This window comes from Pelmatolapia mariae, linkage group LG8 (assembly GCF_036321145.2).
Source record: "Pelmatolapia mariae isolate MD_Pm_ZW linkage group LG8, Pm_UMD_F_2, whole genome shotgun sequence".
In the NCBI taxonomy this organism is placed as follows: Eukaryota; Metazoa; Chordata; class Actinopteri; order Cichliformes; family Cichlidae; genus Pelmatolapia; species Pelmatolapia mariae.
Window position 1 is genome coordinate 23418289 of NC_086234.1, and position 13540 is coordinate 23431828.

At 41.3% G+C, this 13540-nt stretch overlaps 1 protein-coding gene across 5 annotated transcripts in view; it reads right to left on the bottom strand.

Moving 5' to 3' along the window:
- cacna1g (calcium channel, voltage-dependent, T type, alpha 1G subunit) overlaps window positions 1–13540 on the bottom strand; it is a 218841-nt gene that overhangs the window by 87453 nt on the left and 117848 nt on the right. For 4 of the 5 annotated variants that reach the window (XM_063481626.1, XM_063481623.1, XM_063481622.1 and 1 more), the window contains 5 exons: window positions 6467–6560; window positions 5378–5559; window positions 3964–4302; window positions 3646–3825; window positions 3171–3271 (listed from right to left, as the gene is read on the bottom strand). In XM_063481626.1, the coding sequence (XP_063337696.1) occupies window positions 3171–3271; window positions 3646–3825; window positions 3964–4302; window positions 5378–5559; window positions 6467–6560 (896 nt within the window). The remainder of the gene's footprint in view (window positions 1–3170; window positions 3272–3645; window positions 3826–3963; window positions 4303–5377; window positions 5560–6466; window positions 6561–13540) is intronic. The other variant, XM_063481624.1, reaches the window with a different exon arrangement.

A 13540-nucleotide genomic window follows, 5' to 3' on the forward strand; every position in this document is an offset into this window, starting at 1 on the left:
TCATTTGCAGGCATTTGTGCATTTATGCCCTTAAGATCCTGCCACAGTATTTCAGTGAGTTTGACATCTGGGCTTTGACTGGGTCGTTTTTTGGTCCATTTGTGACTATTGTCCTGTTGCATGAGCTCATTTCAGACAAGCTTTAGCTGTCAGAACAATGACCTCACATTTCACTCTGGAATACTTTGCTACTTGCTAGAGGAGTTCATGGTTCACTCAATGACAATAAGGCGTCCAGGTCCCATGTATGCAAAGCAAGCCCAAATCATCACCCCTCCACCACCGTGCTTGACACTCATGTTCAATCAGTTTGTGCATTATGACCAAACATCCCCACTTTGGTCTCATCTGTCCAAAGGACATTGTTCCAGACACTTTCAGATAAGAAATGTAGCAGGTCGACGCAGCCTAAAGCGACTGGCATGGAAGTTTACAGCACAGGGTTAAGAAGGGGTTTCTGGTTACGCCATATGTTACGACATAGATTTCCTGCTGCACTATAATTCAGGCATTTCCTAAGCAGCACGTGGCTGCTACTTAACTTCTTAATTTCTGTGGAAAGAGCAAGGGCTTCCTTAGTTTCTCCCTGTGAAAACCTTCTTTTTCACATGACTATAGATGTTTTGGACATAAACTCACAGTTTTCTCACATTCTGCTCATAGCTTCAAAATTCATATTTTTCAGCATACTTGTAAATTTTGTCAATTGAGTGTTTTGTTCATGCCCTTTTTACAAATTGCACTCACTTCTCATAATTCCCCTGCCACTAGCAGTGTAGGTGGTAGACTGGCTGGTCCGCTTACATCCTCTGCCTTAATTTTTATCAGCAGTACTCAGGCATGACCTCTTTGTAGCTAAAAAAGACAAAATCCACTTATACTAATTACTCAGTTCTTCTTGTGTGCATTCCAAAGAATCCACAGATATAAACCGCATCCCTTCCTGTGTGCTGGATGATTGCCTTCCTGGAAAGAGCTGACGGATGCTGGGAACAGTTAACATTTTCTTCAACCTGCACGGGTACATATTTCTTGATAGTGGAAAGCGGCAACATACACACATAAAAAAACGAGCCACACATCATTGCTTTCACTATTTAAAGGAATTTTAAAACCTGCTCCCTGCTTCCTGTTTCTTCTATTGTTGCCTGTATCTCACTATCTGCTGACATGTCAGTTCTCCCACAAAGTGCAGCCTTCTTTTGGGTTTAATCACAGTCTGTACGGGGTACCACATGGGCCCTGCACATCTCTGGTCCACATGTTGACAGACCACTGTTCTTTCTTACCGCGAACATGTCTAATCGCTGTGACTGTACCTCAGTCTGCCTGCACGGCTGGCCCACTCCTCCACTCATTAAAAACTTCCCCTGCAGTAATCATCAGTAGCGGCAGTAACAACAGCGTAGCAGAAAAGGCAGGTTGAGGTGAACTCGGGTCCATGTGAAAGCTGCTGGAGTTTGGCCTCCCACCGTGCTGCTGTCTCTTGATGTGATTGTGAGCACAGGCAGGCGTCTGCAGTGGTTCAAGGCCAGAATGGGCGCCACGCTGAGCCTATGTCCTCGGTGTCACTCTCAACGATGGCCAGCTCTCGCAGCCTGCTGTGACTGAAAGCCAGCTAGAAGTCCAGTTTGAGTCAAGCTCCTTCAGTTTTCTTACTACTTCAACAGGAGCAGAATACATGGAGCTTTTCTTATTAACCTTTTCTAAATTATAAGATATGACCAACAGAGAGGAGAACCAGCCACAGTTTTTAGACTCACATATGCACTGTAGCTCTCCAACACTGAACAGATGGGAAATTATCCCTAATAATATGGACGTACACTAGCTTTCGATCTTAATTTAAAGCATATGATAAAGTGTTTTGTTTAAATAATGTATCAGTCAGTATAACTTGAGTTTAGGATCAACTGTTGTTCACTTTATGAAGAAAGCAAGAAATACCAGAATTTTCTGCATAGTAAATCTGCTCCCTTAAAGCCCTGTGCCTGAATTATACTTGGTTACATTCACACAAATTAGCTCAAATAAAATAATTATATATATTTTTTGTCATTTTAAATGTTAGTGAACCAAGTGGATCAAATTCCAATACAAAAAGAGCTATTTGACTCGTCGGTAACAAAAAAAGTCCAAAGATTTTAGGTGGAAAAAAACCTTTGGATAAATGTGGATCATCTGAGGCATAAATTGCTGCAAAGTAATTAAAATGCTATGTCAAAATTAGTGCACAACCCAGTGGTGTTAAAGCTGGCACACTGTTAAAATACAGCAATGATTTCAGTCAGAGCCAAACAAACACAGCCCCCTGATACCACTGCAGGAAAAAACATAAAATACACATACCATATAAATACACAAGCTGAAACCAGTAACCATGAGTATGATATATAGATATTATTTAAACTTTTTTACTGAGTCTTTAACACTCCCCTTATGCTTCCAAATTCATCATTAAATTAAAACCATCACAGCAAAAGATTAAAGCATCTTCTGAGTTGAATTGGCTAAAATACAGCTCCTGTCATGGCGGGTTGTTTTGGGATGTTTAATTAGCATGTTGTTGTGGCTGGGGCAGCAGGCTGGGGGCCAGGGTGTTGCTTAGTGTTGCCTTCGCAGCCACATCTTCTGAACAGACAGCAGAGATGCTCGGATCAAAGCTCCAGAAGGGGAGGAGGAGTGAGGAAAGAGGGGGCGAAGTAGAAGGGGAGGGAAGCGACAGATTCAGCACGTGGCCAAGATAACATGCAGCACTCAGAGGGAGAAACTCCCTTCCTCCCTCTGCTCCCGCTTACTCACCCCCTGACATGGCAGAAATGTGCAGATAAAAGAGACTTCTGAAGCGAGAATGTAGGACGGAAGAGGCGCTGATATCGGCAGAGGGGAAAAAAATGCTGATGCGGTCGCAGTGCGGTTAAAAAACTCTTTGCCATTTTAGTCAGCATCATGGGATGTCAGTCAGACGCAATGGTAAGACTTGTTTCAATCTTTTTCTTTGTGCGCTGATGGCTGCGACAGTAGAAAGCTGCTTATAAGCATCTTCCTTTTCGAACAACAGCGTTCTGTGCCCAGGATGAATATGTAAAAAAGATACTTTTATGGCAGAAAAACAAGAGGGCAGGCCAAAGATCTATAAGTGTGGAGGTGATTGGAGATGTGAACATTACCTTGACTCTGAAGGAAAGAGGTACAGCGACCAGGTATCTCTCTGCTTACACCACGCCGGCTGTTTTTTCTCCAGCCAGCGGAACAACCTGGCAAAACGACCCTGCACAGAGTAAAAAGTGCACAGTGCATTTATTATTCATCTGCACACGACTTCCTGTTGCATATAATGAGCCACAAGCCCGTTCAAGAGTTTCTGAAATATATATGCTTAAAACCCTGTTTGGTTTATATGTATCATAGACAGCAATGGAATAAACAGGGTTCAGTGAAATAGGCAAGAATTAGAAAGATATGCAATATATGCAAATTTATTTGAAGACTTTTAACATGTTTAACCGATCAATAATCAGTTTGGCCTTTGCTTAAAATTCTAATAAACTTTTTTAGCCTAATTGCTAACCTTATACAATTATCTGGCCTTAGACCTGCAAGAAAACCAGTTATAAGAACAAGCCCACTTGCACGGTGACTGACCAGGTTCACCTCCTCCTCTGCGTTCTCGTCTTCGGTGTTCTCTTCCAGCGAGACGTGTGTGGGACCCAGGACTGATGGAGATCCCTTTCCGTTGCAGTCACTGTGTTCTGGGGGCCGCAAATGGCTCAGGGAGGGGGGTCTGGAGCTGTGCATGCTTGCTGAGCGGTACCGGTAGGGCACCTACACGAGGTGAAAAAAATGTAAATAAAAAACTATGGAAACTAATTTTAAGTTACGACTCCCAGTCAGGTGTCATACTGTCCATGAATCTTAACAATTAGTACGAGGTTTAAATTGATAATTGTTAGTGGGGTCTACCTGGAGTAAAGCATCAGGTGGCAAATCCATTGAGCTCCGAGTCTCCACTGATTCCATCCTCCTGTGCCTGGGCCCTCTCTGCGATTGGGACATGGAGTCCGTCCTGGCTAGGGATGCGTCATCTTCCTCCATCAGTCCACTACCTCCTTCTCCTCCGCCCTCCCCGTCTTCTGAACTTGAGCCACCCTCCCCCGACAGAAGCGACCGTCGCTCCCCGGACTGCCTCTTCTGGCGTTTGTATGACGGAGCACGACCCAGGCTGTTCCAACTGGATCTGCGGCTTGTCCGGCCACTACCGGAGCTCCATGGGGCATAAGGGGAAGAGCTCCGGACACTGGTCTGGAGCAGGAGGGTTGCAACAAACGGGAGGAGGGTCAAAAAAAAATGTCACAAGTGTAACTGCATAGTGCAGTTTTAATTTTGTGGCTTAGTGCTTTGGTTATGCAAATAAAGCCAGCTGAATAAAACCGACGAGGCTTTGTGTGAGGTGAATTTAAGTGAGATTCATGCTGACAGATAGATAGGAGCAAATGTAGGTATCAACATAATCTGTCAGGCTTTCATCGTTGTCATCAGTTTGTCAAATAAAGAGCAGCAGTGGTACCAATAAGTTGACTGTGAGGCTGGCACACTTTATTAATCATCATCAATCATTATGACCCCACACATCATTAGACCATACAATGTTTTTAGACGCACATTCTGGGGGAAACAATTGTCAGGAAAGGGGTAAATTCTGGCATTTATCACACAACACATGTGATATTGATAGCTATGTGACAACTTGGAACTGGATTATTACCCAGCAGTAACTTCCAAAAGGTTTAAAAAGGAAGCCAAAATGAACGTAGGGTGGTATCAAAAATTAAACTTCCTCTAATGGCCACTAGAGGCTCACTTCAACCCCACCAAACTGTCAAACGCCATAGACTTTCATTTTAGTGAGCATGTTTTAACACTGGCACAAAAATCGGGGCTAGCTAAATTATGCCTTCAAGCAACATACTGGGAGCCTTGATGTTGCCTTTTTTTTGCTAGCTAGTAACAAAGTAAGTAACAAAGTCTAGCATGTTGCTAACCAAGCCAACTAGCTTTTAACAAGTACATAGTATAGTTTTGAGTCAATTTAAATAAATTCAGTTTCATTAACTTTGTGCCAAATCACAACAACAGTCACCAGTAGGTTAATATTATAAGGTAAAGACTGTACACTAATACAGAGAAACCCAACAATCAGATGTTAAGTTCTTAGCACTGGCTAGCTACTTAAACTATGTTTCTAAATTGCAGTCCACAAGCCAAAGGGTGATGTCAAAGTAGCTACATCCATGTTTTAAATACAGTCCATGGTTATTACATGAAAATTGGCATGCCCTTTTGTTTGTACATGAGAATATTAAATAAATACACAAACCGGTGATTTGTCATAGCAGGCTGGGTCTACAGAACTGCTGCTGCCTCGACGAGACTCATAACCCGGGTTGGATTCACCTCCCACGGGCAACTTTGGTACGGGCATGGGGGTGGCAGCAGTGTGGGTAATTAGCGGTGGAGTCAGGTTTGACTTCAAGTCCACATGACCATTTGCAGGCACTACTAGTAGAAGAAAAGTAAATGAAAAAAAGAGGACAAAAACAACACTTTACAGTGGTGAAATTGATAAACTGAATAAAGACATGAAAAAAAGCAGGAATAGGGGAAAATGTAGTACACCCTCAGTCATACAGTGACTATAAAAAACAACAAATATATGCCTCTTACTGTTATTGAGCAACGTGAATATTTCAAGAGGGCATTAATCTTATGGGATGCGTAGGAGAGAATATTATGTTTGGCAGCAACACAAATGCATGACGTGCAGGGGAATGCAATTTTAATAATGCTAATTCCTGTCTTCGAAACTTTATCCAAGGCCTAGAAGATGTTAGGCTCTTCCAGCTAAGTAAGCAGTTTTACACAGAGCATTTGAAGGGGCTGAAGGGGAGATGATACAGTACATCTGGGAGTTGTACTCTATACATATAGTAGTGTATCCACTGGGCTTTTCAGTCTTCGCCAACACTTATTAGAGGGGATGGTATGAGGAATTATGGATGAGGCCACTCTGCCGACTTGATGTTGTGCAGAGAGACAGCCGGGCACGTGCCCACCGAGAGTGGTCGGAAGCGGGAGAAGAGACTGACAATAGGAGACTACAGCCATAGAGAAGCCTGGGGAATGTTTTCACAGGGGACTTTTTAAATGCCTGAGGCCTAACTTACTGCTGTATCACAAACTTTTACGTACAATTTTTAAAGAAATGCAACAGTGTGTAATCCACAGAAGTCTAGCAAAGATAAGAGAGGGAAAAATGCAAACACAGATGGCGGTTGTCTAAACAAATGTTCGTAATAGGGGCTTTAAATGAATCCCACAGGCTTGAACTGAATTGTTTCCGTTGAGCTAAAATCAATATATGTAGTCTGTGTACATGCTGTATGAACAGCAGATGGACATGCCTCACCTGCAGAGGCCGATAAATCCTTCTTGCTGCCGTTGACGTCCTCCATGCTTCGTGCAAAGGAATCAATCTCTGAGCATGATTTAGAAGCATCACCCTTGGCACACAAAAAAAGCACACATAGAAAGTGTTACAGAAAAAAAAACCCCAAAACATCTGTGAAAATATCTGGGGGGATTTTTGCAAGATTTAAGAGAAAGCAGGTGGGTTGACGTTGCCTCTAAACACAGATCGCTGCTCAGCTACCTCTACTTTCTGCTTAACGTCAGTTCTGGTTCAGACCTGACTGCGGATCAGTCAGTAGAAGCAACCTCTCTTTGTAAGCAGGTGGGTGGGGGTGTGGTCTTCGTGCTCCCGGAGACGGGCGCTCACAGGTAACGGGTGGGGAAGGTCATTGGAGTAAAGCGTTGCCATGCAAGGAGAAGTGATAGAGTTCAAAGAGAAACCACACTGAAAAACTGAAAATTAAACAGTAACATGAAGCTTTTTTTTGCCTTTAGGAGAACCTGGCCGGAATATGAGTTCAAAACTTTGGAGTTGCTGTGACTCATTAACAGCTAAGAGCTTCAGTGTGGTTGCTGGTTCTATGGTTTTCACAAGTACATACAAATACGCAAAACTCCATAAAACATACTCCACTGTAGAATCTCTATAAGTCACTAAAACAGTTTGACTTTTATCAGAACAGCCGAAGAGTTTTGTTCTTCTTTTGTTCTCCATCATTTCTCATTTACAGCCTTTGAACTTGTCCTTTCTGTCTTTCACCGACTTTTCACGAGCTCCTATAATTACTCTCTACTAGCCTCTGCCACATGCTGCTTCCTATTTACAAATCCACTGCAGTTGAACCTCAGCGTCCCTGTTTGTATTTGTTGCGCTACACCAGAGCCCAAAGACTCCATTAATATGTGTGAGGGTGCCAGGTGGATGCTGGATTAATAGAATGCCGACCCAGTGAGTCAGACCTCTGTGGTAGCAAAGTGAATAAACTGTGTGCAGAAAAGCCTCAGGACCTAATCACCATGCACCTCCTTTTGAACTAACAAATTACTTTCCTGATACTTCCCATGAGTATTGGAGAGAAACAAAGGAGGAATGGATATATTGCACATTGTATTTGTTTACTGCGGGAGTGTTGGGTATGCTATCTTTGAGAGACCAATTTGCATTTAACTCTGCAGTTAAATCTACTATTTTGTACCCCAGACTGATTTCCCTTAAACTCTAAAGGATGGGGAAAATATGTAAAGAGAGTCGAGGGCTACTGCAGTCTTCTGTTGTTACCTTGCTCATCACGTTCCTGCATCTAGAGTGCTTCATTTGTTGTCTCACAGAAAGAAACGTGAAGCTGAAGATATGTGGTAGTTACAGTAGCAGTAATTTCTATCAACATATCACGATAGAATTTATGCACCTACTGGGTACAGTGACTTCCTCTCACAGTCCAATCACATGGATTTTAGCTTAACTTATGATTCTAAATTAACCCTAGGTGTCAGCATGGGGATGAATGGTTCTCCATCTACGCATTAACCCAGTGATGGACTGACAACCTTTCCAGGGTTTACCCCAACTGTCGCCATCTAACAACTGCTGCATTGCAACCCTATTTTGGATAAGTGGTTATGACAATGAATGGATGGATGGAAGCTTCTGCAGTAGTCCTACTAGCGTTAACCGATAATGGCTTTGGCTTTACCCAGGTGAGTAGCCACTTCGAAAAACAAGATAAAACTGTCATTGTTTTATTAGCTTTTTTCCTTTAATATCTGTGTTAAACGCCAGACAGCTATCACAGGTTAGAAGATAAGTAGTAGTAGTAAAAGTCAGAATAGTAAGTAATCCTTCTTTATTTTATTTCAAGGGTCCAGTTTGGAACATTATCGTTTTCCATTCTTCCCCTAAAACATATTATTCATAGATTTGGGTTATCCGCCACTTGCACCTTCCTGTTAGAACCAAAGTCAAACAATGATTTGATCAAAACATGATTTTTTTTTCATGTCTAAATCGCTCCTTCAACCTTACAGAAGCTTTTGTTATTGGGTGCTGGCTGATCAAGTCAATCAACTGATCAAGTCAGTCTACTAGTTTTTTTTCAAAAGAGAAGGTTACCAGTTGCAAGAAATCGTAGCAATTAGTTTTAAGGTAAGTGATATTGTGAACACCTCAGTCACCTTCAAGTTATAAAGAACCCAGCTGCAAGCCTTTAACTAGACCCAAGATGTCTGTCTACACTTAGTTTTGTTAGCTTCCTCGCACTGAGTAGAGCAAAAAACAAGATCTATATTTATCTATTGCTATTACGCGCTGCGTTTTCTCACTCACAGCATGACTATTATGTCATTTCTTCTTGGTGTTCTTCTGTTTTACTGGCAATTGGCAGCCCATTTCATTAGAGCAGGTAGTTGTACTACCCTCTAGTGGTACAGAATGTAATTCTTCTGCCCGTTACTCACGCTGGTGCTTCGAGTACTAATCAGGTGGAACCAGATAATCTTCCACGGCACACCTGATCATTTTTCACGGCACACCTATGTGCCGCGGGACAGTGGTTGGGAAACACTGCTCTACAAAATGCCTTGTGTAGATGAGTTAACAAAACAACTTGATCAGCAGTCTTGTTACTGTTGTAATAAAACATACCCCCTCTTTACTGCACGAGAGTGTAACCATTGATATCCTTGCATCTGTCCATTGCCAGCTATTTCTTTTTGCGCAATCCGGCTAGCTCTTCCAACTCTTCCAGGTTTGTGTAGTTTTTCCTTCTGACCACATGCAGCTTTCAACATCCTTATACTTAACTGTACTTAACTCATCTACAGACGACCTTTTATTAGGGGTGGGTTTTAATAATCGATTCATCGATTAAAATCGATTCTGGCTTGGATAACGCGAAATCGATTCATTAAAATCCTGAATCGATTTTTTAATATAAATTTATTTTGCCCGAAACGCCAGAATCTCAGGTGAAACCTCACAAAATTTCAACAACCACCAAACAGCTAAGACAGAAAATGAGAGCAGGTACACGGATTCTGCACAAGGACGTAAACACACAGCGCGGACCCGCGGATCAGAATCAGTGAGATGTCGCCTTTCTCACCCTGCTGACGGGCGCTGCAGCTTTAAGCGGCTGCGCGCGCTCCCGCGGACGGCAATCACTTTCTGGCACAACAGCAGCACGGACACGGTCGGGGCTGAAAGCCGACAGCTCGCTGATTCTGATGTTTCGGCGGGTCCGCGCTTTGTGTTCACGCCCTTTTTGCGCTGATTCTAAAGCTGTTAGTTTGATCTCTCTCCAAACAATATTGACCGAACCAGCAACAAAAGAAGATCCAAACTACGCTTCACATAAACATCGTCATGAAATCACTCTGACTTTTACTGTTTTGCTTCACCCACGATAAAATCACACGTCATGCACAGCTCTCTCTCTCTCTCTCTGTACTTCAAGAACAGTTTCCCGTCTAAAAATCTGTTTTCTGCATTATTCGCTTGCTTGTTACACACAAGTCTACTGTTGTTTACAGCGCTGTCGGCCGCTGTTTTTTTTTTTTTCGTTATACATACTTCCGAAAAGAAAACCTAATTTCTGCCGTTCAATACTGAACAAATTTAAACTTTTTAAAATTATGCAAAATGCAAAACGCTTAGCCGTGTGTCTAATAAAACCGCTGTAACGTCAGAGGTAATGTTCATATGTTGATTAATGATTTTCTTTCGTTTTTGATGTACTGCAGAATATTTTTATAAAATCCCAGGCCAGGAAAATCACCTTCATGTTTTTCTGCGTTTTATCTTCAGCTACTTTGACACAAAGGCGTCTGCTGTGACGCTTACACCTTTGATAAAGTCTTGCGTGTGTCAGCTTCCTTTTTATAGATACAAAAATATGTAAATGTACTGATCTGAATTATAATATTTCTGACTGTCAAAATTTCCCAGATTCAAATCGAATTTAATTGAATCGAATCGAATCGAATTGAATCGAATCGTGGATCGAATCGATTCGGGACCTTGTGAATCGGAAACGAATCGATTCTAGAAATCAGTGACGATACCCAGCCCTACCTTTTATAGTGGGTATAGTGGTCATGACTTGAAACAACAAATTTAATTTCCATTGACTTCAAAATGTAAAGATTAAAAATGGGCTTTAAAATAGTATTTCTCAAAGTAGTATTTCCACTTTATTCTTAAATGAACAATAATAGTAAAAAAGATTTTTTTTTTTTTAAGGTGGCCTAATACTCCTTCATAAAAAAGTCCCTCCAACCTAATTCCATTGAAACAGAAATCTAGCACATCTACTGTTTTTGTTATTTTTTGTTTTTTAATAATTAGTTTTAAGGATCTTCCTACATTTTGGCCATTTCTGACCTTCTAAAGATAACATCTTGTAATTTTGATACAAGTGACTTCTGTCGGTTACTAAGTCCTGCCTTAAAGCCTTTTCGTTCAGAGTTTGATGCTAAACTGTTCTGATTAGTTGGTCTGAGTATGTTGCTGAATATTTTGCCTTGTATGAACCAGTAGTTTTGTTTTTTAGAGCAAAGAGACCGAGGCTAACATTCGTTTAGCACTGCTCTTGAAAAATGTCTGAACAGAAGCGTTAAACCGCAGACAAATTGTCACACATCCACCAACACACAGACATACCGCTAAACCAAACACAGAGCCAACACCCACAACAATTTATCACCACACATAAATTTAAAAAAGAAAAAAAAATCTGTTTTAACCGCTGCAGGAGCTTGTTTCCCACAGGGCTCATCAAACCACATGCAATCAATCAGAAGGGACAGCTGTGATTGGACAAAGCCAGTGGACCGTCAGCACTAAAAGATGGTGTGTGCGCAGTGTGCAGTATTATCTTGTCTCTGTGTGTCTCACAGGTAAGAAGTACGTGTGCTACTGGTCTTGGTTTCTGTTCTTGGTGAGCAGTTTTAAGTTAGGAGCTTGTACCTGCATTCTCTGTTCAGTGTAAAGGTCAATATGGCAGAGTGTCTAGATGTTTACTCACAGAAAAAGGGAAGCCAAGGGTTTTGTTGTATTGGCTTTAAGGTAGAAGTAAATGACCAGACCTGGCAGGTCCAGGTAAAGAGAAATGTCTTTTTTCCAAGACACAAAAACTAAAAGATGACCTAAAGGTATCGACTGCAGCATTTAAAGAAAAAAGCTCAGCAGTTTAGGCATTGACAGAAACATCAACATCCACGACTCCCTCACTGCACAGGTGCAACATTTCTCAATGCGAAGGACTGAATCAAACAGTACAAAGTATGTGTGATTAAATACCCTCCCATTTCATCTACAGGCCAGGTTTGCATATAAAATCAAATAGAAGATATCTAGAAGGCATGGATAGACATAAATTTTGTTACTGGCAGAAAACACAGTGAGGTCAACAAGATGCATCTTTGCAAGTTTTTCCTGTTTTGTTTTGCACTGATCCTCAGGCTTTAATCTTGTATGATTTCATCACCCTTCAGAGATGAAATAGTGAAACTATAGAAAAATAACTGTAAAAAATTGAGATCTTGGTGAGCTCTCATGGAACATTTGCTTTGATTTCTCCTGGAACATATCATACAGATCATTTCTGGTGCTTTATAGTGAAATATGTTGTTTTCTATGTAATAATTTTCTGTTATGTGCCATCTTTCTAGCATATTCCTATACGGCAGGTACTTCAATAGTTTTGTTATGTAATAACCTAAAAATGCCATCCAAATGTTACTTGTTTTTACAGCAGCAAACATTACTTGAAGAGCATATTAGTCTGATCTAATCACTGTGTTGCAGCAGCATGACCTTTGATTTATCTACAGGTGGCACTAGCAGGTCAATACAGACAGAGTAACTTAAAAAGGGCAGTCCTCCCTACCCGTGTCAAAAGAGCAAGATCTGGACAATGCTAATCTTCAGATTGTCATCTATCTAGATCCTGTAGATAGAAAATTTTGCAATGTTTAAATTTTCATTAAAATAGCTAATGCTATTACTTAGCAACTGGCTGATAGCAGGTTTAATTCCTGGCTGTGCTATTTTGGCATGTTGGTGCCGTCTGTGCATCTGGTATTCTAACCAAGAATTACACAATGAAGGTTTCATTGGGGATAAGAAGGGGGGGGGGGGGGGGGGGGGATTAAAAGCTTTAAACCAAAGCGGGGGGGTGGACTCGAGGGAAATCCCTGGTCCTGAAATTGGTTGTTTGGATAGGTTGTTTACACTCTGCCACCCCAATTTGGGCACGGTGGTGGGAGCAGGAGATGGGCCAGACCAGGTCTGCTGCTGATAGCCGGACAATAATAGACACCGGCAGCACACGGGGGATCTCAATTATGTTGCTTCAAAAAGGGTGTAAATGGGAAACGGAGGGTGGCTGTTGATAGGAGGAAGTGGAGTAATTGTTTACGTGTTTGTGTGTGTTTGTGTGTGTGCACGTGTCCACAAAATTTGTAGCCTACCACAGCTGTACATCACACAGAATCAGTTTTGCCTTTGCCTATGTATACTGTCCTGTAACACCAAAACACTACTCACATCTATGGAAGAATAAGCTAGTGAAAAAAAAGTAATTTAAAAAAGTATATTTATGTTATGCATGACTTTAAAAGCAGCCTGTTGAAAACCACATTTATTTTAGCAAGTTTGTAATTAAAATCCTTAAACTAAATGCTAACATCTACAAATTTAGCTGAGAATTCAGATCAATTGTTTTTCTATTATTAATTTTAATTGAGATATTTTCTCCTCAAATATTTTTTTGCAATCAGTATTTATATTTTCAGCCAATTTATATTTTCTGTCTAACTGGTCAGTCCACCAGTTAGACAGAAAACAGAAGTAAACATTACTTTGTGAAAAAGCATGGTGACCAAACAATGACTCAACATAAAGTCAAAATAAAAAACAAACATAATAGCTCATCAGGTTCATGATCCACCACAGAAACAACCATGCATTCTATCTCAGGTCACCAAATGCTGAATGCTGTGGTTGCAAAAAGACTTCTGGTCCTAAATGATGGATCTTGTGTACGGTACGCACTTTTCTGCTTTACTGCTCAGC